This window comes from Crocodylus siamensis, chromosome 3 (genome assembly GCF_052110815.1).
Source record: "Crocodylus siamensis isolate JL-2025a chromosome 3, ASM5211081v1, whole genome shotgun sequence".
Lineage (NCBI taxonomy): Eukaryota > Metazoa > Chordata > Crocodylia > Crocodylidae > Crocodylus > Crocodylus siamensis.
The window spans coordinates 136622051-136649734 of record NC_143397.1 but is presented as its reverse complement, the minus strand read 5'-3'; the positions used below and the strand labels follow the sequence as shown (position 1 = coordinate 136649734).

The 27684-nt window shown below is 43.0% G+C and overlaps 1 protein-coding gene across 1 annotated transcript in view; it reads left to right on the top strand.

Moving 5' to 3' along the window:
* Positions 1–27684, top strand: part of PHLPP1 (PH domain and leucine rich repeat protein phosphatase 1) — a 203883-nt gene that overhangs the window by 95955 nt on the left and 80244 nt on the right. The window contains exons 2-3 of the mRNA XM_090039305.1: positions 9356–9552; positions 11976–12101. Of these exons, the coding sequence (XP_089895431.1) occupies positions 9356–9552; positions 11976–12101 (323 nt within the window). The remainder of the gene's footprint in view (positions 1–9355; positions 9553–11975; positions 12102–27684) is intronic.

Here is a 27684-nt window from a genome sequence, read left to right as displayed (position 1 = left end):
AGAGGCTGGGGAAAGAAGTTATGTGAGGAGTAATCAAATGAGTATGGGTGGGGGGGAAGGAAGGGAGCCAACCTTTTTGGCAAGTATACCACAAATTAAGCTCCATTCCCTCCCTGAGTTCCACTCTAAACCCCTTCTCTTGCCCACTCAGCTACTTTGCTTTCTGTTCCCTGACCAATCTGCCATGTGCTGCAGAAGCTGCCCATGCCACTTGCAGCACACATGCATCAGGCTGACTGCCCTTGAAATAGTAGATCTTGGTAATGAGTCTCCACAGGAGAGAGAGAGATTGAGAGAGGAACTTCCATGAAGTCATGAAATATATGAGCTGTGTTCATACTGGCAGTGTCTTGGAAAGTGGTTCTACAAACACTTTTTTTTAAATAGTTGGGAGTCAGTGATATTGTAAGTGGTAAACCTGCTGTTACTTTCTAATACCATACCTTCTGTTGCAAACACTTGTCTTTGGAGGTGTTCATACAGTGGAAGTGCTGAGTGTCTGTAAGGGCTTCTGTTTTTCGTGTGTACTTTCTTTTCCAGAAATGAGTTTGCTGGCATGTAGCAGTAGTTTCTTTCGGATGGGGGGGAGGGGGGATGCCAGGTAACCTGTTATTTCAGTAGAATTTATTTTGCAAATATAGTTCTTTAGAAGGTGAGAAATGTAGTCAGGAAGCATTGGTTTGCTTCTATTTTCAGGTAAAAAGTTTAGTACTATTAAGTACTAGACATTGAACTGTTAATTCATAGGCTAAACTTAACTCCTATAGAACTATTTTGGATATAAAACTGGACATAATATATGAACACCCACCCCTTCCTCTTTTAATACACAATTGACTTTGGTAAGGCAGCGAGATGGAGAGGCAAATGATGAATCAGTCCTGAAGCAGCTGCATGTAAAGTCTCATTGTGATTTTTAAGGAAGGTGAGGTCAAACTATGGAACATCTTCAGCAAGAATACCTCGCTTGCTGTACACTGTGTTAATTTGAATGCTCTTGGATCCCTGAACGTAACGATGAGTAGGTTTAGATAAAGAATTAATCTATAAGGAATGTGAACCAAAATGGTGCAAGTGTCCATCAAGACATGGGGAAGTATTTCAAGATTTGCTCTTTTTTTTTTTTTTTTCAAATGGATGTTGAGAGAAATGTTCAGAAGTGACCAGTGGTTTACATTGTTTCAGTGTTTGGGCACTTGGTTTCATGCTTGTTTATCAAGTGCTAAGGTGTGCTGTGCATTTGCTTTCTGAATATTGGATCCCTTTAAGATGCCTCAAATGGGGCATTTTGAAAACTGAGTCGCTATCACTAGTCGCTCTTGAAAATATAGAACTCTTGACTCTACGGATATATACAAGCAGAATAACAGCTCCAGCAGGTCAGATGCTCTAAGTATGAAAGAGGCAAGGGTTTCTTATGATGATGGGGGTTTTTTGGGGGGTTTTTTTTTTGTGGGGGGGGGGGACCATCTGCATAGTTGGGCTAGAATTATACAAGCATTGTAATGCAAGATGTTCTTCAGGACCTTTCAAGACTGGAATAAGAATGGTTTCCATTTGAAAGCTTATCTTGCATTCAAAATCCTTGCCTCTCTCAACTCCTAGGCTGTCACGGCTACAACATCACTCTAACGCTACTGTAAATATGAAAAGTAATTGAAGCATTAGTAAAATTCATAGACTTTTCTCTGACAAAAATCTCTCCAGCTAAGCAGGTTTAATGTCAGTCTAGCTTGGGGAAGATTTTTGTAGCACGAGCCTTTGACAAAATGAAACTGATCAGGAAATTTATACAAGAACAAGAGTCCACATTTAATTTTTCTTTTTGTTGATTTGGCGTGGGCAGAGTTATTTAAATAAATAACTTTATTGACTGTGGTTTTCAAACTGGATTGATGATAATGAATATCACAATTAATTTAATCAGTCATTCTAGTTTCCCTGTTTTCTGGACGTACTTGTGCCCATAATGAGACACTATTTTATAACTTATGACATTAATGCATCCCATATGCCTTCTGTGGGGAGGGCTAATAGCTCTTTTTCAGACTCCAAACCCAGTTGTTGTAACTCTCAAAATGGTCTGAAGTTTTTTTGCTTTCTCACAGTAGACAATGCAGCTCAGTTTCTGCATGTACCCAGAGTTGCTTCCAGTCTGGTAGTGGAGTCTCAAGGTCCCACATCATAAAACTCTTGTACACAGCTATTAGGCAGGATAGCAGAAAACTATTTAAAATATGTGCATTTTTCTCTTAGTGTTTTCAAATGTGCGCACCCAACATTAAGCTGTTTTTTTGCAAATCAAGACTAAGGGTGTGGCTTGGAACATCATGCATTATTTCATCCCAAAAATTGGAAGGACTTAATCAGTCTGAATTTCTGCACAGCAAAATATTGCATCTTACTCAGGATATTCTAGAATATTATATTTTAAATTTCCCTTGTTTATAAAATAAGTCTGTCCAAAAAATTAATACTTTTCACTTCAACCACTGTTAAGCAGTTTTTGAGGAAAGTAATGTTACTATGGGACTCTCCAGAAAATGACTGTATGCATGCCAGTTTAACTTGAGATAGCAGGCTGCTCCATGATGACTACCTTAAAACTAGAATCTGGACCTTATGTGGGTTGTTTGTTTGGATGGATTTTTTGTTTTGTTTTCTCTCCCTTTCCCTATCTCTCCCCCTACTTAAATACCACTTGCTCCCCTCAAGGTCTCAGGACAAGCTTAAAACACCTCAGCTATGATTGTCAAGTTAACAGAATTCTTTAGGGTTTGTTTTTGTAGCATCTCCCCTAAAATATCACATGGAATAAAATCCTAACATGGGTGTGTTCCAAATGTGCTTTTTGGTATCATGACAGGAATGAAAATAAATCTTTCTGAAGTTTCTCAAGATCTCCAGAATTGTTTTGATTCTTTTTTTTTTTTTAAACATGCAAACCCCATCATTTTCTAGTATCTGTTTGCTGTGCATTCTGTGATCGTGCTTGTCTCCATGCCTGTAACATAATGTGATGATTTTCCAACAGACTTTAAAGGTGTGGGTAAATTTCTTGGTCTTGGGCTACTCTCTTCCTTCCACCACAGGCATAGCAGTTACTTTTTCTTTCTCTATGAAACCTATCTCTTGGGATGCTACCATGTTCTGCCACCTGCTGCCCTGGCAGAGGTGAGAAACAGCAAGCAGCATCATGAGTTTTTTTTCACTCTGACCGAATTCTTATCTTTTTGTTGAGCCAAAGATTTCCCTGCCTAGTTTCACCTCTTGGCAATGATTATCTCTTGATCTTTTTAAAGTTGCATGTTGTCCAGGTTAATCTTTCAGTAGACAAGATTGCTTCCTGCTAAACAGTTTTTTTCAGATCACCTGCACCCTAAGGGATATAGCTGCCCACTACAACTATTGAACTAATAACACATTATCTATTGCTCAGACTAAGTTCAGTAGTTAAACTGGTAGAGCTATGGCATTTTTCTTTGCTATTGTAAATTGAACTAGGATCAAACTTTTCTTGTGCCACTAAATCTAAAGGGGTTACAATCTTATAGGAGGGGATAACTATTTAACAGTATGATCAAGAGGTGTATTTTCAGGTAACAAAGGGAGATGTAGCATTATCAATGATAATTTTCTCCCCCTTCTTCCCCACCAGATGTGTGTTATTATATAGATTTGAAGGAGAAAATGAGGGGAAAATAGATTTATCTATTTCATTAAACCAAATCTTATTTTAGTATTTTTCCTTAGTACTTTTCTAACTTTCATATAATGAAGCACTATTTGCTAGAAGATTGTTTAGGTTTTAAAACTCTGCATTCTGTCCCATTGTATAGCTCAGGCCACAATATTAACTCATTAATTCTTGTATCATGGCCATGTTTTTGAGTGAGAGCATTTTGTTTAAAGACCGTCCTGATTTTGTAGATGTCAACTGCTCAATTTGTTCCAAGAAATGATTTCCATAATTGAAGTATTGCTGCTATCCTAGTCTGAATGTATCAAACTTCATATAAAGATCTGTTTGTTATATTTCCCTGTGTACTGTTTCTTGGCTCTTTCTTGGATGAGCTAAATATCTGAGAATCTCTTAAACTCATGCTGTAAAGCAGTTTGATTTTTTTTTTTTTTTTTTGTCATCCTCCATTTGATCATTCATGCCACTGACTCTTGCCTGAATTCTCTCCAATTTTATGACCTCTTTTTTTGAAGCAGGGACACTAGAACCAGATGCAGTATTCCAATAATGATGTTGCTGAGGCTGTATGCAGAGGTCATTTTACCTTCCTGATGTTGCTCAATATTCTCCTGTTTCGTGCTACCCCTGTTAGCCCTTGCTGGGATCTCATGTTCAGTTAGCTCTCCACTCTAATCCTTAAAGTCCTTTTCTACAGTTGCTGCTTTCCAGGATATAATTCCCCATTCTCTAAAGGTGTGGACAGACATAACAATTGAACCATTCTAAGAACATCACTGGGAACTGGTTCATATTATCCCTAGACAAAGGTGTCCACACATACACTGCTAAGGGTTCTAAGCAGAACCATCGCCTTTTAAGGATTGGACTGCTACTGAAATGCCACCGGGTGGAGGGGTAGACTACTCGTACTGTCGTACCTTCTAGGCGTCAGTGGTTAGAAGAATCCTGGGGAAACTCTGAAGAGGCAGGAAGACCCAGATTGGCTGGCTGCCAAAAAAGAGGAAGACACTAGGGGTGTGTGAAATTGGTTATATTTGATTCGGATTCAGCCCAAATTGGGGACAGCAATTTGATTCGTTGATTTGGATCACTGCCCCCAATTCGATTCAGCCAAATCTGAATCTGAAGATTCGATGCCAATATGGCTGTAAGGGGATGGGGGGGGGGCGCCACTTACCGTGGGACCCCGATCCCCGGATGTCCCCTGGAGAGGAGGGGTACGCGTTGGACCGTCCCGCTTCGCCGCTCTCGCCTGCCACGACTTGATGGAAATATGGGGGTTCACCCTTGCCGGGAAGCTGGCGGTCCACGTGGGGTACAGTACCTCCAAGGTCCAGGGGTCCTGAGGGCTCCCCCCCTACACCCTCGCCCGGTCCTCCGGGTGGGGAGCCTCCGTTAGGGCTCCCTTGTCTTCGTCCTAGCTCCGCAGTGGGAGGGTACCCCCCACTGCTGGGCCCTCACCAGGAGTCCTATCAGCACCTAGTCTCCCTGGTGCTGATCGCTCCACTAGTCCTGGGGCGTCTCTACCTCAGGGTCTCACTCTCTTGACCCGGGGGAACTACAACTCTGCCCCCCCCGCCCGCGGGTCTTCCCCGCGGCCAAGCGGCCCGCAGCCGCCGGAGGAGGGTCCCTCCGACCCAGCCTCCCTTCCCGGCTTCCTCCGGTGCAACGGCCACCGGTCCCTTTTGTACCTCTGTCTCTTCGGGGCCTGCTGCGCCCCCTGGCTCCGCCGCCTCCGGCCTTGCCGGCTGGTGCTGTGCTGCTCCTGGCTTCGTGGCGGCCGGCCTCACTGCCGCCGGTCCTTGCCGCCCGGCTCCCGGCTTTACCGCACCCGGCCCAGCTGCCTCTGGACCTCCGGCTCCCGGCTTCGCCGCCGCCGGCTCCCCGGCTCCTGGCCTCGCCGCTGCCGGCTCCCGCCGCGTGGCACGTGGTGCGGCTGTACCTGCCTCCGCCGCTCCCGGTCTTGCCGCTCCCGGCCTCGCCGCTCCCGGCTCCGCGGCTCTCGGCCTCTCAGCTCCCGACTCTGCGACAGGCTCCCGCCGGAGCCTCCGTCCTCCCCTGCTCAGGGTAGGCGGTTCCTTTTTATCTCCCCGCGCCGGTCCCGCGTCGGCGCGGTTCCAGTTCCGGGAAACCTTAAGTTCCCTGCCCGGCTTCCGGGCCCGGACCCGGAAGCGGGGCGGAACTCCGGGATTCCCCGCTCGGGCCGGGCCCCTCAGGGTCCTGGCCCCCTCACAATGGCCAAATTGCTGATTTGCCAAAGATGTAGCTTTAAACATTTTTCTACATACCTTGAGGTACCAGGCGCAGCTTATGATCACTGTGATGCAGGGGTGGATGGAGTGTCCCAAAGGAGTGCGGGGGGCCCCCGCATGCTTGGCAGCGAACCTAGAAGAGGACCAGAAGTACTTTGTTTACTTTCCAGTCCACCAGGCAGCATGCAGGGGAGCCTCCTTGCACCCTCCTGGCTCAGTGATCGGCCACAGAGGGACCCCAGGTGCCCCTCCCCCCCCCCCCGACCCAGGAAGGCACCAGTTGCTGAGCCAGAGGTTGCAGGGGGGCGGGGGGGCTGCATGCTCCCCAGAGGACCTGGAAATGGACCAGAAATGTTTCTGGTCCACTTCTAGTTTGCTGCTGGGCTCTCTAGGTAGCCCCCCCCACACTCCTGGGGACACTCCATGCACCCCAGCATCACGGCCATCTGCTACCCAGAGGTATATAGAAAAATATTGAAAGCTGTATCTATGTCCGAATTGCTGAATCTCTCCGAATCAATTTGGAGGGTTCTGATTTGATTCAGAGAGATTAAAGGGTCTCCTGATTCAATATGGACTTGGAGATTCGGCCACCGAATCGGGCCGAATCTCTGCTGAATTGAATTGGGGACGAAAGCTTTGCACAGCCCTAGAATACATTGCTCACAACAAAACAAATTCTACTGTCCTCCTCAAAACTTTGAGTTAGACTGATTTGGTTGGCTGTTAGACTTCACCCATAATCTGTATGGTTGACTGGGAGTACACAGGTATATGTGGGGCGGGTGGGTGGGGCAACAGCCTGGACCCCATCACAGGAAACTGATCCTGTTCAATGGGGTCCTAGGCACTATTGGGGTTGGAGCAGGATGGAGGGTGGAATGGTTGCCAGGTGCTAGGGTAGCTGTATGACCCTCTCTGTCTGGGACCCACAGGTGAAATAGGAAATTGGAGCAGGGGTTGAAAAGCCATGAACCTCTTGTGGGGGGACTGGGGTGAAGCCCCCAGCCCCCAGAGAACCATAACACGAGCAGGGTGTTGCACTGCCCCCCATCCCACCTGCCCCAAATGGGCTTTGGGTGGTGCCTAGCAGGAGAGTGAAAGGGACATAGAGGCTTCCCCACCCTTCCAGACTAGCCTCTGTAGGCAGTAGTGTCCTGGCTGCATTGCACAGCAGTCCCTCACCCTGCATGTGTTGGACAAGAGGAGCACTGCAGTTTGGGATGCCTGGAGGGCTAACCAAACAATAGACACAAAAACACTCTGTGTCTACACATAACAGAGAAGATCAGCTAAAAATAGTACTTGTTTTTTTCCAGAGTGCTTTTAAAACATTCAAGGAAGTTTTAAACTGGTCTTAAGTTGAATGCACATCTAAACTCTTGGGTTTTAAAATTTATTTAGAAGGGTCAAAGCATTACATCTGTCCATGTCCTATGTGTAACCTACGTTCTTTGTAGTCATAGGAAGCTGTATTTGGCTATATTAAAACGCATGTTGCTCATGTGAGCTTGGCTTAGCAAGCAGTTCAGATTGTTGTAGAAAGCTGACCTGACTTAAATGTTAATTATCCCTCTACTGAGTTTTGTCATTAGTGGTGGTTCTATAGCTTGTTTTCAAATGGGTGATGCAGTTAACTAAATAGCTTTGAGCCAAGACTGCATCCCTGGGGAGTCCCTGTTTAAAATGTCACTTTTTGGGATATGGATTCTCCACTGAAGTTGATTATTTGACCATTTTTAAGTCCATGTCATATCAAACTTGCATCATGCTATTTTTTCCATCAAGATTGTAAGATGTGGGACTTAATGCCATAGTTACTAAAGTTGTTAGTTACTGTATCATTGGACTTTGATCATCACAAACATCAAGATTAAGATGTATTTTTTTTATTTTAAATTAATATTTATTTTTATTTCATCTCTTTGCATTTCATACCAGCTTTGTCACTGGGGATTAATATCTGCTATCTTATTGATTCTCTTGGACTTGAAAGGGATGCTTGCAAAAGCTGCTGTTGTTGATTTATGAGTTTGATTGCCAGTGCCATTGCTTAATTTAGGGTCATTAATAAATGGTAATAACCTACAAGCAATGGCATATCCTTTTCAGGTTTGATTTACAGTACTACTCCTTCCTGTTGGGGCTGAGCTGTGCTCCCTTCTCCATATCAGGCTGGGTTGGGGCGTGGTCCTGCCCTCTTCTCTACTGGGCCATGCCCCTTTCCTCTCTATGGGGCAGGGCAAGTTCCTTTCCCCTGCAGGGCTCACTGTCTCCCTCTCCTGCCTCGCTGTGGTGAGATGGTGCCTGCCATGCCAGCACCGATTGGGGGCACCAACTGGATCCAGCCTGCAGATGGACCAGGCATTTCCAATCAAGCATACCCAGCAAAAAGTTAGGGTACCACTGAGCTAGACTTTTCTCAGTGGCAGCAGATGACAGAACAAGGAGCAATGTTCTCAAGTTGCAGCAATGGAAGTTTACTGAACCACTTGCTCTGTCCTTCAGGGCTTTTATTTTGGTCCTCAGCCTGTATTGACTTAGACTTAGACTTAGAATAATGCCAGATTTGATGGTCAGTGTAATTTGATACAGATGGGCCCTTCATACAAGAACAAGACAATCAAATTCCTTTCTTTTTTGAGGTCGAGATATTCAGACATATGCCTCCAGAGACAAAGGGGACATGGTACATAATAATCAGTTGCCATTGAATGTCACTGTTAAGTTTCTCTTTCAGAGATTACCTTTGAAATATAAGCAGTTCTTTAAGTGAGTCAGGCTCATCATTTGACTGATAATTTATTAGCCTTGTTTGTAGTTTTGATATATTTTTTTCTGTATGATAGCGCAGGCAGAAGTGCTGTGGCTTTTGAGTATGCAGCCTCATTAGAACAATAATACTCACGGATGTGTAAATGGCCTCAGCATGGAATTTTGTTGTTTTTTTAAAATCTCAACAGCTTGATAGTACTACTTAATAAAGGATTCACAATGTGTATTACATTTTATCTGTGAAATATAATTATCAGATGGGTTTGTAAGGTTTTTTTTACATTAATGCAGAACAGAGAAGCAAGAAGATATATGTGCTTGGCCTATGTAGCATGTGTACTCAAGGTTGAAATCTTTGTGAAGTAGAAGAAGCAGAAATTGAGTGACTCCTTGGAAATACTTAAATGTGTATTTTGAGGTTCGAAGGAAGCAGGTTGTTCTATATCCAGGGCAGCAGGTGGCAGAACATGGTATCCATGTATTAATGCCATAATGCTAAAATCCCCTTATTTACTTGCATAGCTCTGAATTTGGTCTTCATTTGACTGCCTGTGATCTTCATTATGGATAGAGACAAGAAAAAAAATGTTCAGTGAATTAGTGTGTGCTTTTGTTTCCATTTCAGGAAGGCCCGAAAGCATTGGCAACTCGGAACGGATTCAGCTCTCAGGAATGTACAATGTTCGAAAAGGGAAAATTCATCTGCCAGTCAACAGATGGACAAGACGCCAAGCTATCCTTTGTGGGACATGCTTAATAGTATCATCAGTGAAAGAGAGCCAGACTGGAAAGATGCATGTCCTCCCTCTAATTGGTGGAAAAGTGAGTTTTAATGCTTGAGTTTACTTATACCAGTCTTATTTTTCACACTGCAGAAGCCATGTGGTGCTTTCTGGACACAAGTTCTTGTCCCAAAGTACTTGCGTTCTGTTTGCCTGCTGATTTTAAAAATATTTACAGTTAGGCATAGCATCTATTGCCAAGTTAATTGTGCCATTGTTCACTTCAATTTTTGTCTTTTTAAAGTTTTTAGATTCAGTCCTCGAAAGGGAAGAGATTAGGGTAATTCGGTTCATTTTGTTGTAGAATCACGCATCAGATTTTTTTTTTATAGGTGCATATGTAAAGGTCTGGATTTTTGTTTTTGCTTTTGCTGACTAATATGCCACTTTACTCAGTAGCTGAGGCCAGTGTTCACTTGCAAATATTAAAGTATATGCTTAGTGTGGATGTCCCCTGAGAATGAGACCGTATTTTTCAGTGCATCTTTTTATGTATGTGGAGCGGGGTATATTAGTGACTTATTGTGAGTGAACAGCAGTAAGGAAACTGCTTACTATGAGAATGAACCAGAGTTTTATTTTGAGTGAATTCTGCTGATGCATCAAAATAGTTGCACATGAGACCCTCTTGAAGGCAGTAGGGTTATGCAAGTGTAACTGGAGTCCTCATCTGGCCTTCACACTTTTTTGTAATTGGTGATGATTGCATACAAGGTAGAAAATAACCCAATGAGTCACTCTTAACCTTCTGTACTAGGATGTTTGATACAGTAATCCATTGAGATTTTAATATACTTATGAAAAGTTCATAGTGCCATATTTACAAGGCCAGTTCAGCCATACAGCTGGCAGAAGGTAGATTTAGGCTAGACATCAGGAGGCGCTACTTCACTGTCAGGGCGGCTAGGATCTGGAACCAACTTCCAAGTGAAGTGGTGCTGGCTCCTACCCTGGGGGTCTTTAAGAGGAGGCTAGACGAACACCTTGCTGGGGTGGTTTGACCCCAGTACTCTTTCCTGCCATGGCAGGGGGTCGGACTTGATGATCTGCTCAGGTCCCTTCTGACCCTACTGAGTATGAAACTATACTTGAATATTCTGTACTGGAATATATTGAATGTGCTTCTCCTAGTTATGTGGAACTTCCCCTCCTCTTCTAGTCACTCTCTTCTCCCAGTGAAAGTTTTCCCACTCTTCCTTTTCCCTCCAGAAGAATTAATGAAGGGATGTTCCATAACCTTTTCCCCAGCAATTGTATGCTTTGTTTTTGGTTGCTGCTGCTGGGAAGTAGAAGTTTTAGGCCTTCCTAGGCTTTTCTCTTCCAAAGCAGCTACAGGCAGTGATTACAGTAAAATCTTGGCATCAGCATCTCCTCTATTAGCATTTCTGTGAACCTTCAAAGTGTGGTGCACATCATGGAATTGGTGAGAAGTAGGTCATTGCTGTAGGCCTCTGCTAACCAGGTTTGGGTGTGGGGCACTTAGGACAGGATTAGTGTCTGAGCTTGCCACTCTGAAAATATTCTCCCTCAGTTCCTTATAATACCTTGTGGAAAATGTACACCAGTACTTTTTATTGAGCCACCACTGAAGTCAGAAATTGTGTGGGACTGAGTGTATTGTATCAGCAAGGATATGTTCTGGGGTGTGTCTAGCATGCTGGGAAGTATCAAAGGATTTAATTAAGGCCTAGGGGAAGAATATCAATGCAAGTTTTGAACTATGAAAGCAAAACATTGTGCCCATTGCTGCTTCTCTTTGATCTATTAATACAGCATAAATACCTATTATGAGGTTAATCTTTTATTAATGTTTGCTTTTTACTAGAAATCAGAAAACATTTTTGGAAGTTCTGGCAGGTTATCCATATGAGGACCTGATTATTCAAATATGTCAAAAAAGAAGAAAAAGGTGCAATGATTTTTACTTTGCATTCTACCTCTTAAAGACTGCCAGCAAATGTTTCAAACTAGAGAAGATTATTGCTAAACACTTCTCCCAGGCCTGCCCCAAGCCCTTCTGATTTACATACCTTTGCTTAGTTTTTCACTAGGAAGTGTTTGGTTTTATTTTTGAAAAACCAAAGAGTGCTTGAAAAATTAGTTTGTGCTGAAAATCTTACTGTTTGTGTTTTGAAAACAAATCTAGATAATACTCGGCTCTTAGGTTAAGCGATAATAAGTCTCCAGTTAAATGCTGTTCATTGTTTACAAAATCTGTGCAAGCAGTGGATTAAAATCTTTGACCCACAGATCCCAGCTTTAATGATACTTGAGAGCTTTTCCTTTAGGACTTTACTTAAACAGCTTTACCTCTTGGCCCTTATTTTATTAATAAAATAATGAAGCACTCACGTGCATGCACACATAAAAATATTTGTTTATGGATGATATATAATATTATGCATTTATGTATATAAAATGTTTGCATAAATTATTTTATACTTTTTTGTCTTTTGAATATAGGTGGAAGAAGTGAAAAAGCACCAGCACTGTTTAGCATTCAGCTCTTCTGGACCTCAAAGCCAGACCTACTACATTTGTTTTGATACATTCACAGAGTATTTGCGGTGGCTTCGACAAGCATCAAAGGTAAGGAAAGAATTAATGCCTAATCTTCTCCCATGATATTACTGACAGCACTGCCTGTTTTCATGTGGGGATTGATGTTATATGATGGCTTTGATAATATTGCGCAGAAAGCAAGAGTGAATGTCCTGGGTTTTTGGCTATACTGAGATTTCTCCTCCATGGTGTGTAAATGAGGAGCATCAGTCAGATTTATCCCCTTTCCTTCTTAGTGCAGCTTAATGAATGGAATGAAATCATGAAGATAGTTCAGAAACATGGTTTTACCCAGATTTTGGTCTGGAAAGCTTTGTTTCAGTTCCAACAAAAGCCATGGTAATGCAAAAAATGTAGAAGACCCAAGCACAGTGCTAGAAGCATGTATGACTACTGGTAGCTTGCTTTCTGCTGGAAATGTTAGACTTTGCGGGGTTTGTTTTTTGGGTTAATAAATGAAGTTCTCATAACAGGATAGACACCCGTTGTATTTCCTCTTGCTGGAGTGTTTTTAGCACCATCTTCAAATATCTTGATGTATGGAGTCAACATCTTGTATTAGGGCTTCAGTTGACTCTTCAGTTGCAAGGTTTCACTTCTTTAATATCATTCTCTCATTAGGGATCAACTTAGCCTTTAGCTGTGTAGTTAAGCTTCTGCAACATTCTGACATAATTGAAGTGTGTCCGGGATTTTACTGAATGTTAATTACTAGTTATGTACAAACTCTAGATGGGAATCATTTCTCCTTCCAGCTTCTTTTAAAGCATTGCTTTTTCATTTCATTCAGCCATCTTCCTTCTCTAGTTCTATATTCATGTAAGGGCAAACAGGGAAGTCAAGCTCACCTTCACACTTGACTGCTACTGCAGTCTTTCTCCTTCCTTACAAAGTCTGTTGAAGTAGAAACATTACAGTCCAAAATTAACTTTGGAATCCAGGTCATCCACACATGGCACTGCAGAAGCACCAACAACACTGTTTCAGCTTAGTACAGACAAGGCCTTAAAATAATTTCTCTTTCCAAATTTTTATATTTTGTGTTCAGTATCTGACTATAGAATGAACATAGTAGGCTGTGGAAGCACTAAGCTTTTGTTATCCTTCTGGATCACCTACACCATTTAGAAGTTAAAACTAATGTTTGAGTGTGGGAAAGGGCCTCCAACATTAAAAAGTAAGGTCCACTTCCACCTTTTTAAAAGCATTCTGTTTAAGGCTAAATCAACATATCTAAAGCTGACCTATTTGGAGCAAGTGTGTCACTGAGTTCAATATTTAGATCAACATTCACTCTAGAGTAGAATTCACTGCAAAATGCTTCCCCTTCCTCTTAATGCTTCTCTCCTCAAATTTGGTCTGAGTTTAACATTCAGAGTAAAGTTTTATATTTTCTTCATTTTTTTTTTTTAAATCAAGAGGAACAGTACTAGGGTACCTTTGCCACAGTCCTACGTTTGATTCCTCCTGATTGCTAAATCTGAGGGCGATGGGCAGAATTACAAAGGTCAGGAATTAGTTTATGCTTTCTTAACTCTTTGAAAGCTGAATGAAGTCTTTTTTTTTTTTTTTTTTTTTTTTTTTTTCCTCAGCACATGTTAAGAATCTCTTCCCTTTTATCATTCTGTTAGGAGAGTCGCATAGTCATCTTTCTTCCCACAGAATGTTGGCAAAACAGAAGTGTTGCTTTAGAAAGTATGCTTTCAAGATATATATGTTGTTATAGAAGTACAAAGAGCATCTCAGATTTCTTCTTAAATTACATGTACAAAAATGACCTACAAGTTTTCAAGTGAAAAACTATTACTAGTCAAAGTCTCGAAAGCTTAAGTTATCAGATGTTTACTATGGTATTTTTTTTTCCTCCTGTATTGTTTATAAATTTATATTTTTGAATATACAAGTAAGAGGCAGAAACTGCAGTTTTCAGTGACATTTTGTTAGGCTGTATCAACCAGATAGGATTTATTTACTCTTGAGTCTTAAATTTTACTTTCAGAATAATTTTTAGATGCAAGTGATTCGGAACATCATATTGAATAATCTAATGTTGAATGTTTAATTAATATTCCAAATAAGTGCCTGTCATGGGATACCAAAATCTGCAGTGGTTCATTTTAGAAGCATTGTTTCCATATGCACAAGAATTGTCCACCTATTGGGCTAACTACTCTCATTTTTGGCTTCTGTCAACAGCTAACATAAAGCTGTGTTCATGTGTATCATTCATACGTTTTTAGAATGTGATATTCAGTATGACATTTTTTGTGTTTAGAAGTCTAATCCAATTGTCACTGGTGACATATGTACACTGCTTAATTTGAGGAGGCATTAGTTATACAGATCCCCCAAACTGGGTGTACTGACCGTGACATTTTGTATCTCAGTAGCTAGTAAGCTACGTTTGTTTGTATCATTCATATGCTTGGTATAAAATATGTTTTATGTCCTAGTTAGACTGCATACTCAGTGACTTGGTATCAGTTGTTTATAGACAACCAAACTCGTTTTACTAGCTATAAGCCAGTTTCTGGCTTAGTTTTTCTGCCCATCCAATGGCCAGTTGCATTTCAAAAGGAAAATGCATCATATGCATATCAAAACAAAACACGTAAACTTGTCAGACAGATGTCTCTCTGGTACAGGAAATCATATGCAAAGAAACAAACATTTATTGGTTCCTTAACTAGAATAAAAATGAGGGAGATCTGATAAGGGCTTTAAGTAGAAATCCCTTTGGGGTGAGGTAGAATAAACAAGACATTCCAGATCTAGGGGAAGCAAAGGAAGCTTGTGAACTCCCTGGGGACAAGCTGACAAGATTGCTAGTGTCTGGAAAGAGGGAACTCCAAGAATGCTGCTTCAAGTTATGTAGTAGTGGTAAAGTATCTCTGTTGTTGTTCCTTCTCCTCATTGTCCTCATCAGTGATCCCTCCTGGTGGAGGATGATTGTTTTCCATGATTGCCTTATCTCTGGGTCCATTATCTGATAATTGTTGGTAGTATCTCCTAACCTGACAACCCATTTGCTTGTAGTTTCCCGTTGTGCATACTTTTATTTATTTGATGCATATCCGACCAAACTTTTAAAAAATTATTACTAATTGATTGTCTCGTAATATGAGTGATCACACTGTGGCTGAGAACAACCATTGCCTTATCACGAGAATGGCAGACTTCACTTTGTTTGCAGACCTGGGGAATTCTTAGTTCGTGGAGCCTCCCTTCCCTAAGCTATAAGGTCCAGACACAGTGTTGGTGAGAGATTTCTGTCAAGGAGAGAAGTCTTCTCTGAGTAAGATCAAGTCTCTATGGAGTACAGCAGTACAGTTGGGGCAAGGACTCAGGGCTCTGGGATCACTCTGAGGTTTGTCACACCAGTCAACTAATCATGGATTTGTTTGTCTGGTAAACCTGATCAATAGATTATTAGTTTGTTTGTAGGCAAGAGAGACTTCCTACTGGCAATGACCACACACCAGCATATCTGCAAAACAGTGGCCTGGTACATATCAAAGAGAACACTATTAACATACTTATCAGGAATGTTAGTTTTTGGGAAGAAATCATTTGGCCAAGAAAAATTTGTCTCTGGGAGACAGAATAGAGATAAAGATGAAAAAGAGAGAAGAATGAACAATCTAAGGAGGAGCCTTGGGGGAGAAAAGAGGCGATGCACCTTGAGTAGGAAGCTGCTGTCAAAAGGTACAGGAGAGGTGTTTCTGTTTTCTCTTTCTAGGTCTGTCTCTAATAACAATTATTTTCTGTATTTCTGCCTTGCACAATAAACCTGCTTTGGCTTTTTACCTTGCAGCTTGCCCAGTGGTTAAAAATGATTTCAGGATGGCTGGCAGTAGTAAACATTTCTTTCTTATGGGGACAGCAGACCTAACTTCATTTTCAAACCAAGAGAACCCTAAAGGTTCTTGGAGTTCTACTCTACTAAGTTGTACAGCTCACTCATGGTGTTGAAGAAGGTGAGAATTGTTAGGGGGAGAGGTGTATCCCATAGGCAAGATCCAGTCAGATATGCAGCAGGGCAGTGGGGAGAGGATTTGGAGCTCTGGGGTCCCCACAAGGACCAGAGTTTGTTGCATTGTCATTAAATATTTCAAAATTATTTTAGTGTTTATTTTTATGCTTTAGCTACAAATTTATTTTCTGCCTCAAAAGCACTTCTTTAAAGAGAAGTGCAGTTAAAAGATCACTTCTGCATGGCATATTTAATCCAGCTACAATTGTAAACCAAGAGCTTGCAATAAAATTGAAGATCAGAAAAACTCCCCACTTCAACTGTTCTTCCCAGGAAAGCATTTTCTTCATTAGCAAGGGGGTTTGTATTGTAAAACGCACAACCAATTTTAACTGGACTACCTTGCAAAAAAGGAGAGTGTTCTTTTACGTAGGAAAATAGGATTTGAATAAAACAGGGCTGTCCAGTTGGTGGTCTGTGGGTTGTACTCAACCCTGAGGGGTTAATTTGTGGTCCCTAGTCCAGGCACCACCTCTTCCCACCACTCGAGTCTCTGGGTTCCCCCTCACTCCTGCCTCTGCTGCTTGCCCCTGCCTCTGGGAGTAGGGCCAAGGGAGCCTGTAACTACATGGCTCAGGGGGGATCCACACCTGCTGTCAGCATGCTACAGTGGGGAGGAGGCGGCAAGTGCCTATACAGAGGTGGGGGCATATGGGACAGCATGCTGTTCAGTGTGTGGTCATGCTGGCATTGTATGGTGGGGTGCTCCAGCAGCATGGTGTGGCATGCCCTGTGGGGCATGTGGTTCACATGGCATGTGGCTGAGGGGGTTATGTGGCCTCTAGCTGGTTAGAAATTAGGCAGCCCTGATCTAAAAGCACAACATTGGCTTCAGTTCCCTCCCTCATTACTTTTCATGTGAAACCCAGGAACTGTTTACATATTTGACTGGTTCAGGTAGTGGCAAGAACCAGAAAAGATTTAAGTTACTGTTCTTACTAGCTTGAGATGCAAAAGTCTCCTACTGCACAGTGTTTTCCATACCCTGACACATTTGCTGTGCTGTATCATTTTAGCTCAAAAATTTGAAAAGGAACTTTTGTTTTAACACCATTTTAAGTTTGGTGTCAAATACATCTAGGAAGTAGATGAGTTGATTAACTAGGTTGCTGTTTCAGTAATGCAATTATAAAAATAAACATACTTCGCTATGGGGTTAAGTATGTGGAACTGCCAGTTCTTATTAGTAAGTTTTTCCTTCCAGTTCTGACAATCAAAAACTTTTTCAAGCTGTGGGCTCCCTTTCTCCCCTATAGGGGATGGGAGGGAGCAGGACAAAAGGGAGAGAGAGAGAGAGAATGAAGATAACATAGTTGTATGGGGAGATGTTCTCATGTTGGCTGCCGTCCCAAAGCCGTTAGTCATTTGGATGAGCCAGAGACAGAGGAAAGCACAGCATGGCACAGAATAAGCTTATGCTGTCAGTAATTCAAAGGGACTTTTTGGCCATTTATCTCCACTTCTAAAGTTCATTGTTTTACACTGTTTTTCTTACTCATGAGATTTGTCTTTTATTCACCCAAAGTCAAAGCCACTGGAGATAAAAGAACATCAGTCTTTCAGGAAGAGCCATGGAACGACGAGAACAAATGCAATTCTGACACAAACCACACTCTGGCCTCATATGAGATGCATTAGGGATTTTTAGGTTGAGCATAAACGCCACAGTGATGGATGACAATAGAGAAGAAAGACTATTGCTACAGAACGTGTAATGGGCATTCTGTACAGAAAAACCCCATATCCGAATATTTATTATTCAAAGAAAACTTCAATATTATACATCATTTACTAAAACAGGGTTTGGGGGGAGAAAAAGAGGCAGGGAAAAATCCAATGTTAAACCCAAATGGTACTTAAGGAATTGAACTGAATGCTAGAAGAATCGCACCTTCCGAAATACCTAGATTAAAAGAGAGGGAAAGGAAGAGATTAGAGTGCTATCACTCTTAAAATACTGCACAGATCAGCCCACCTTAATTTAGCAGATTGCACAAACAGGTAAAACTTAGGCTATATGACAAACACCTTTTTAAACCCTTCAAAACAGGTGGAGGAATTGCTGCTGCTCAGGGATGCATCAGCTGTTATGATGTAGCTGTCATCCTTATGCCCCTGCAGCAATACAAGAATGGTAAAACTTTAAAGGCAGTTGAATTCAGAAACAATGTTACAGCTGTTCAGCTAACCAGTACCATTACAGAAGCAGGCAGAACTGGAAGTCCTGCTCTCTAACCCCTGGCCTTTGCTACCGGACATCCGTCTTGCCTTGTCCCAGAAAATACTTCTTTTGAGAAGGGGGTTTGCTGTCTTGAAACTGGAAAAATGTATATTGGTGGGGGGAGGGGGAGTGGAGCGGTATAGGGTTTGTAGAGGGGCTGTATGTAGGGGTGTGTGTGTGGTGTGGAAGAGGGTGTTGGGGGCATGTGTGGATGTGGATGAATGGGTATGACAGGTGTGAGGGTCTGTGGGGTATGTGGAGGGGAAGTGGTGGCTGGGGGTGGGGGTGTGGATGGGGTGTGGACATATTGGTGAGTGTGGCTTCCCCCACAGGCACGCAGGTGTGCATGTGGGGGGGGGGTTGTGAGGGAGGGTGTGGGGCTTTGTAGGGAGGGTTCAAGGGTATGGCGGGTAGGGTGTGCATGGGAGTCCCCTGGCACATGCCACCTCCCCCCAGCATCTACCCTCCCTGAGCTGGTCAGTGCTCATCCCTGCCCTGCAACAGCCCAGAGCCTGCATGGCCATGGCAAGGAGGCGCCACAGGGCAATAGCACGCAGCTTCACCTCTGTCCCATGCCTGCTCCAGACTCACCCCAGCAGGAGTGAACCAGTTGCAACCCAGTGCATTGCCCTGACCCAAGCCACCTCATGCCTGCTTCGCACTGCCTGCCTGGGGCATGTCCTGCCACCCCCTGGGTGCACAGCTGTCCTGGAGTGACTCTGCAGCTGAACTGCCTTTCTTGGCAGCCTAGGTAGAGGCAGCTCCTGATTGCTATTGCCATTGGCCCCAGCCCTGTAGTACCCGTAGGGACCTGTGTGTTTAGCTTCTTCCTGGCATGCCCTATGTCTGTTCCACACCAGCTGTGGGAAGTGCCAGGCAGAAACTGTCCCTTGGTGCAAGGGAAAAGTACCCCCCCCCCCCCCCCCAACCACTACTGCCAGGCTCTTCCTGCTGCAGCCTCTTGGAGCCTGTGCTGGGCTGCTCTGTGTGTCTGCTGCTGTCACTGCTGCCTCTGGGCTACCTAGTGGAGCAGAGGTCATAATACAGAGCAGATGTAGGGCAGCCCAGCATGGACTCTGGGTGGCTGCAGCAGGAAGGGCCTGGCAGCAGCAAGGGGCCGCTTTTTGCCTCGCTGAACAACAGCTTCTGCCTGGCTGCCACCTCTGCTCAGCCTGGGCAGGCATGTTTGGAGTAGGAGTGGGGTGGGCCAGGTTGGGGCTGTGCGCGTGAGTCCCCGCTGGTACCATGGGGCTGGGGCCCATGGCAGCGGCAGTCGGAAGGAGCTGCTACCTCCTGGGCTCCCTAGAAAGCAGTGCAGCTGCGGAGCAGGCCTAGCCCTGCTGCATGCCCAGGGGGCAGCAGGACATGCCATGGCTGGATGGTGCCTGGGCCAGCAGGGACTGAGGGACCTGCTGCAGGCCATGTTTTGCCCACCCGTGTCCTAGTAAATACAGACCCAGCACCCAAATGAAAACCAAAAAGAACATTATCTGTAATGATTATAGCAAAATAAATGGAAAAAGCTTCTTGTTACCAGTGAAAAGCTGCAGAAACTGCCTTACAATACAAAGCCAGGTGGCAAGCTGAGCATGGTGTAAGACCTAAATGTTTCTTGTAAAACCTTTTTTAACACGGACAACTTCGTATATTGGTAAGTCAGGTAATGCTTATACTTCATGAAACTTTCTTTTTGAGCTTTCATAGCTGAGGGTGTTCCATTTTTTTCAGCACTTGTATGGCCTACCACAAACAGGAGTTGAAGCATTTTTGGTTTGATGTTTTAACCCTTTACAGCTTTTTCACTTGGCTTTTCCTCATTATCCCAGCCTTACCCCCCCATCCTATACACTCCATTATAGATTTCTTTTATTTTGTAAGTTGCCTTAGCATTTTTACTCCCTCTTGCCCTGCTTTTCTTATGGTATGACCTTGATCTGCTTTGCTTTCAGAGAACCAGGAAAAAGACATCATCTGCGATCAACTATGCCATGGGTACTCTTCCCAACTTCTTCCCTTATGGGAGTGCATGAGACCCATCACATGAATGTGGGACTGGCTGTGGTCAGTCTTCCCATCAACAAAGATGACAAAATGTGAATCTGGAGGCATAACAAGTCAATCATTTGTACCCCTCTTCAGTATTTCAATAACAATAATTATTAATAAAATAAAACCCTCTAAAATGTGCACTAAAATACTGGACACAGCCAGAAACATATACAACATTCTCACGTAGTCCAAATGCACATACTCAGTACAATACATCTAATGGTATCTGCAATTCAGGTGGTTACCAATCCTAGAAGTCCAAGGCAGGACATGCACTTTTCTTTCAAAAATGTAGCTTTGCACAATTTAAATCGCCTACTAAGAGGTACATCCTCCTTGGAATAGCATCTCTTGCTGGGCTCTTCATGGAAATCTTACCTACAGGGGCTGTTTGTGTGTCCTGGCTGGGAAGGGCAGGAAGTGGTGTTGCTAGTTTGTTGCAATGTTAGTCTTCTGCTGAGTGCTGTGACCTCAGACCTGTGAGACTAGATCAGTGATTCTCAACCAGGGACTTGAAGCACCCTGAGGTGTCTTGCAATCTCTTTAAGGATGCACTGGGGTGCTGCATAACGTTAGGATTGTGAGGTACACAAACATTATTTTCAAGAATAAACCCAGGGATTTTAAATAGTAATCTAGAGTGTTACATTTTGACCTGTTGGGGTCTGTCTTCATTCTTTGTAAAAGGAAAAATTGCTTTTTTCTACATTCAAAAAAAAGTGAAAGTTAAGAGCTGACAACTTCCAAGGGGTGCCTCAAATCTAGTGAAGGATGTTTCAAGTCTTAAAATGGTTGCAAACCACTGGACTAAATAATTTTTCACATTATTTCATAACCTCACAAACTCTACATGCACTTCAACTTTTCAATTAAGGGCAGTTTCCTTTCCCCCTTCCTAGGATTAACATTACAGATATCACCTGGGATATGATCTTATCAACATATAGTGGAGGCTAAACTCATAGGAGACTAGAGTAATCATACAATGATTGAAACGCTCGCTCGCAATATTAGGAGGAATGTTTGAGGTCTGATACTTTGTAAAGGGAAGTTAAACCTAACTATTGGTTTGTCCTCTATCTTCTTCATATAACCTTTGCAAACTTTGGAGTCCCAGTCTTTCATAGAATCATAGAAGGTTTGGGTTGGAATAGACTTCGGGAGGTCATCTAGTCCAACTTCCTGCTCAAAAGCAGGACTGTCCCCAACTAGATTATCCCCACCAAGGCTTTTTCTAGCCAGGTCTTAACTTCCAAGGATGGAGAATGCTACAACCTGTCTGGGTAATCTGTTCCAGTGCTTTACTACCCTTCTAGTCTTTGGCTGTAGCCACCTTAAAATTCATACATGTGCAGGCAATTCCATTCAAGATTCTATAGTCCCTTTCAAAAAGAGTTGAGTTGGGGTTTCAGATACCTAATTATAGTTTTGAGATGTCTGAAAACACAGCTAACAGTTTTCATGTGGCTTTGTTTCTCCGTAAATGAAATACAATGGTGGCCAGACCTGGGGTCTGTGGGCTTTCTGGATGAAACAAGCGATTATATAATTATATAATAATTGTCCTCAGAGCGGACAGCGGGGCAGCACAGCCCACCCTGAGGTGTGCGCACAGTCGCCGCCAGCATGGAGTTGATGCTGGAGCTGTGGAGCTTGGCACAGATGTTTACAGCCTGCCCGCTGCCTGCTGCAGCTTCCCAGAGCCCAGGCTGGCTACAAACAGCTGTGCCAGGCTCCAGAGCCCAGTCACCAGCTCTCTGTTGGGAGCAGGGGAGAGACCAGGATTGTGTTGCCTCAGGCCCCTCCCCCACTGCCACTCCGAGGCGCGCGTGCATACACCAGTACAGGGCTGATGCCTGGGCTGTTTGCAGCCTCCTGGCTACAGCTGGCCCTGGCTCTGGGTGGCTGTCAGCTGGGAGCCTGGGCTGCTCCCAGCAGGCAGCTAGGATGCTGCAAGCCCTGCTGGGAGCAGCTCGGGCTCCGTCACTGGCAGCAGCTACCCAGAGCCAGGTCTGGCTGTGGCATGCCGAGCAAAATGGCCTCGCATGGCATGGTTGGCACGTGTGCCGGCGGTTACCGACCCTGTCTTAGGTCCTGGAATCTATCGAAAGGAGTCATAGAAGTCTTTGCAATGTTGTTTTAGTCTTTTACTTTCCAGTCTCATGGGTGAGTAGTCTTTCTCCTCTTCCTTTTTTTTTTTTTTTTTTTTAAGTAAGGTAGAGACTCTACTGTAATTTTGGGCATATCAGTGTCCTCTTTAAGACTGTTTTGCAATGTCAGTTTAAGTAGTATGAAAGCAAACCTGTTGTAGTGTCACTATTGTAACCTGCATGCAGTGGCTTAAATTCTCTATCTTGGCCAAAAGGAAATGGCCTAGGTTATTAGCCCTGTGCTGCTCTGTGGAATTTGGAAAATAAGATCCTGTTTTGTGAAAAGAATAAAATATTCAAAGCTAAAAAAAAATGTTTCAGCTTGCTATCAGTACTGTAAATATATTTCTACAATAAGTGACAAATGTAATCAGTGTATATTGCCATTTACAGGAATAGTGGTAAAAAACCTGAATCAAATGCAAGTATGTTGCTGATTAGTAAAGTGTCTTTGATTGCCAGTTGTGCTTCATTTCTCCCTGAGATAGCTAAAGATGATCAAATGTGGGACTGTTTCCTTCCAACCTAAGATTCTTCTCATTAAACTAAAAGTTGCCTGTAATCAAACTTAAATTATATCCATATATGGGTACAGTTCAATCTTGACCTGTTGCAGAATTGTATAACCTAGTTCTAAATTTTTTAGGCTGGGCAAGGCTAATTTGGAAAGCTTAAAATTTTTGTTTCAATTTAAACTAATATAAGAACTGTGGATCTCACAAAACTTTTTAATATAGATTATCAACCACAGCCCAGAATGTGAAGGAGACTTGGACTAAATACTCTTGAGGTTGAAGACTCTGAAAGGTTCCCAGAGTTTCAGGTGGCAGAGCTTTTCCAGTTCAAATAAGTTTGTTAACCTGGAACGTGTGATCCTTCCTCTCCTCCCCTCTGCCACTCTCCCACCACTTTTTTTTTTCTTTCTACAGACATCCTGTTCATCCAGAACTCAATGCTGGGGGAAACTTTGCAATCAGACACTCAAGTTTTTGAGGTGTCAGGTACAGAGGAACCAGCCAATCCTAAATACTGTTTTCATAGTCTTGCCCACAGCCTGATATTGGAAGGAAGTCAGAAAACAGCTCTATAGCATATCCAGAATCTGTGAGAGTTTAAATGTCTGTATAATTTAAGATAGGCAGGCATGATTCTTTGAATAGATGTGAAATATTTTATTAGACCAACTGACTAGTTAGAAAAAAGTTCTTGGCAAGGTTTCAGGTGCAGTCACCCTTTTCATGTACTGGGAGTCTCTGCTGTTCTGAGGCTCCAAGGAATGAGAAAAACTAAAAGTGTGGCAGGATGTCAGTGAGAATGTAAATAGGTAGAAATTAGGAAGACAAAAGGTAAAGCGGAGTGTGGAGAGAGAGGAAAGCAGGGGGGAAAGGCTTAAGGGAGACATTACAGTGATAGAATGCAAGGTAGAAAAGAGGCTGTCTGAAAAGAGAAATCACTGGAGAATAAGGAAAACAGGAATGAGAGAAGCTCAAAGTGTGAGATGTCAGTGAAAAGATAAAAGGGTAAAAATGGGAAAAGCAAAAGGTAAAGCCATGGGAGGGAAGGGGGAGAAAGCAGGGGAAAATAAAGTCCAAAGGGAAACACTACAGTGGTAATAATATCAGGTAAGAAAGAGGCTCACGATGAAAAAGGAAATAGTGGGAAATCAGGGAGACAAAGGGCAGAAAAGTAGGGGGGGGGAGAAAAGAAGAATGCGAGAGGTCAGGTGAGGCAGGTACCTGGTGAATCAGAAGTCAGGCAGGTTGCAATGAGTCATGAATCCAATGTCCATGTTGAGTCCATGATTTTTTGTATTCAGTAGATTTATGAAGTGAAGTTTGTAGGCTCATCTGTGGAAGGGGTGTTGTAAATTCCCTTTTGAGGATGAGAAGTGAGAGATCGGAGAGGGAGTGATTGTCCTATGAGAAGTGTGCCCCTTCTGGTAGTTGGGTATTCTTGTCCTTGATAGATTTCCGGTGTTTGTTCATTCTGCTGTGCAGTTAATGTTTGGTTTCTCCTGCGTATTTTCCATTGGGGCATTTGGTGCACTGGATGAGATTCTGGGGAGGTACAGGTATACGATCCGGGAATGGTGATGGTTTTGCTGTGGGGTGTAGTTGTGGTGGTGGTGGTGGTGGAGAATGGAGCCAGACCATGCCAGGACAAGAAATGCAAAACCTGCCAATACATCTCCACCACCCAACTCCCTGACTTTCTACTATTTCCTTTTTCATTTTGAGCTTCTTTCTTACCTTATTACCACTGTAGTGTTTCCCTTTGGCCCTTATTTTCCCTTGCTTTCTTCCCCCTCCTGCTCCTGCTTTACCTTTTTGTTTTTCCAAGTTTTACCCTTTTATTTTTTCACTAACAACTTCTCACACTTTGAGTTTCTCTCATGCCTGTTTTCCTTATCTCCAATGATTTCCCTTTTCACAGACAGCCTCTTTTCTACCTTGTATTCTATCATTGTAATGTCTCCTTTTAATCTTTTCCCCCCTGCTTTCTTCCCCCTCCCCACTCTCTGCTTTACCTTTTGTTTTTCTAATTTCTATCTATTTACATTCTCACTGACATCCTGGCACACTTTTAGCTTCTCTCACTTCTTGGAGTCTCAGAACAGCAAAGACTCCCTATGCCTGAAGAAGGGTGACCATTGCCCAAAAGCTTGTCAATAATTTTTTTCCAGCTACTCAGTTGGTCTAATAAAAGATATCACATCTACTCAAAGCACCTTGCCTATTGAATTGATGGGTATTGCAGAGTAGCAGCAGACACATTTCTGGCTGAGATGAATTTCCTTGGCTTTTTAACTATATAGGCCTTGCTTAAGTCTTTTCAGGCTCTACACAGTTCCTGGACTAAGCAGAAACACTTGTTTTGCATGGATTTGTCTGACATGAGGGCCAACTATGAGTATCAGTTTTCCAAAGTTTACTTTAGCCTAATTGGTTCCTTTTTGCCAGTAGTGCTTTGAAAAAAAGTTAATTTATTAATGGACATCTAAACTGAATACAAGAGTGGAAATGTAATTAACACTGTTTTCAGAAGCAAGGCTGTATAAAAAGCCTGTTTATAAGCACAGGCTCTCGCACATAGTGAGGCTTATCAATTTAATAGCAAAAATATACTTTCTGAACTGTAACTTAGCAGTAACTATTACTTTGTATTTAGCAATTTTATTTCTTCATTGGAAGATAGTTTCCTTATTTTCTGGGGTGGTTGAAGACATCACTTTTCAGATGAATTGGAAAAAACTTGCGTTGTTCCCCATGCTTTGGTTTCTTCTGTGGCTTTGAGAGTGTCTGAACTAAAGTGGGGGTCTTTTTTAATTATGTGTAGGAGTACTGTTCTCAGACCCTCTCTGGAAGTCGAGTTCTAAAAATAGTTTTCTTTCTAGTTCTGATTACAACCTAGCAAAACCTCCAGTGTCTGTTTTGGATCTTGACTTCCTTTTGTGTGTGTGAAATCTTGAATAGTCAAGATCTTTGGCTGCAAATGGTACTGAGGAGTTCCTGTTTTAGTGAATACTGGGTATGTTAATTCATTCATGACTCTTCCTGAGTTAACCTGAGCTCAGCTTCTGGAGTATAGTAGAGTAATGAGCTTAGTCCTTGCTGTAGCATGGGGGTGGGCAACCCCCATTATGCATGTCAGAGTGTGGCATGCAAAGGCATTTTGCTTGGTGCACGTGCTTTGTGGGGGACAGCTGCGAGAGGCCCAATCCATCCTTGTTGTGGCAGTGAAGCCCTGGCCCCTTCCCTGCGGTCTGCTTCAAGGTGTGTGTGTACTCATTGCCAGCAATGACCTGGGCTGGGGCTCCGCAGACCCTGATGCAGCTGCTTGCAGCCTGCCTGCTGCAAGCAACCTGGGCTCTGTGGTGGGCAGCATGGGGGGCCTGCCCAGAGCCTCAACAAGCTGTGACAGGCAGGCAGTCGGGAGACTGCAAGCAGCTGCACTGGGGTCTGCGTGACAGGTGCATGTGCGCCTTCGAGGTGCATGGCAGGCCAGGGCTGAACTGCCATGACAAGGACTGGGCTTCTCATGGCTCCCTTGCTGTCCTCCCCTGGCATGCCAGCATCTTAGAAGTTGAGGTTGTGGGTGTTTTTGGTACTCTGCCCAAAAAACATTGACCCCTGTTGTGTAGTATTTTTCTCTCTGAAATAATGGAGGGAAAACTTATGCTTGTCTTTAAGGTTGGTGCTGCCTTTTGCTTATGACACTGATACTTGTCTGTAGGATAATAACTGAGCAAATGAAATGCATCTTACTGGTTTCATGTCACGTCTTCGTCTTCAAGAACAAAATAATGAACAGAGCAGGTTTGAGTGAGTTGTTCTAAAATGAGAATAAGGCAGGTTTTGAATTGTTAATAGTGAATGCTTGGAAATTTTTTTTCCTCTTGCATTCATTACTCTCTTCGGTACCTTAAGTTGTTAAAAAAGACAGTTGCCATTTCAGTTCTGAACCACTCATTTACACGTTGTACACACAGATTAATAGTATGGGAGTGAACGCTTGTATCCTGGCTTGATTATAGTGTTAAAATTATTCAGATGATGTTAAGACTGTGAAGTGGTATTTAGTAATTTTAAGCTTGTTGATTTGCTTGTTCTAGCTAGGCTGTAGTTTTGTCTCTTTGCACTGAAGTTTATCAAGGCTCTGTTCTTGGTTCAAGATGGTTGTATTTAGTTAATCATCAAATAGTTTTACTAAAAAAATATAACCTGGTGGGGGAGGGACATAAAACAGTATTGTCCACACACGAAATTAGTTTTTTCAAGCCTATTTGTACATTGGAATTAAATCAGATCCCAGTTCTAAGTGGGAATTTGAATTTTGTGTTCTAATCAAATGTCTGTAATTATCACATGTTCTAGGGTACAAGACACTAGAATCAATGTTATGCAACCTATTCTAGCTGTTATGGTATCTTGACTCTAGAAAGATCTCAAAGGGTTTTTTAAAGATGGACAAAGGAGTAGAGCTGGGAGAAAGCAGAAATCTGAGGCTACAGGGGGTACAGGGTTATACACCTTTGGTCATACACACTATGTAATGAAATTAATTTTGTTCATGTCAAGCAGACAGGCTGACTCCCCGCTTCTTTATCAGGGTCTCATTTGGAAGGACCCTTCCCCTCCTCCCCCCCACCGCATGCAC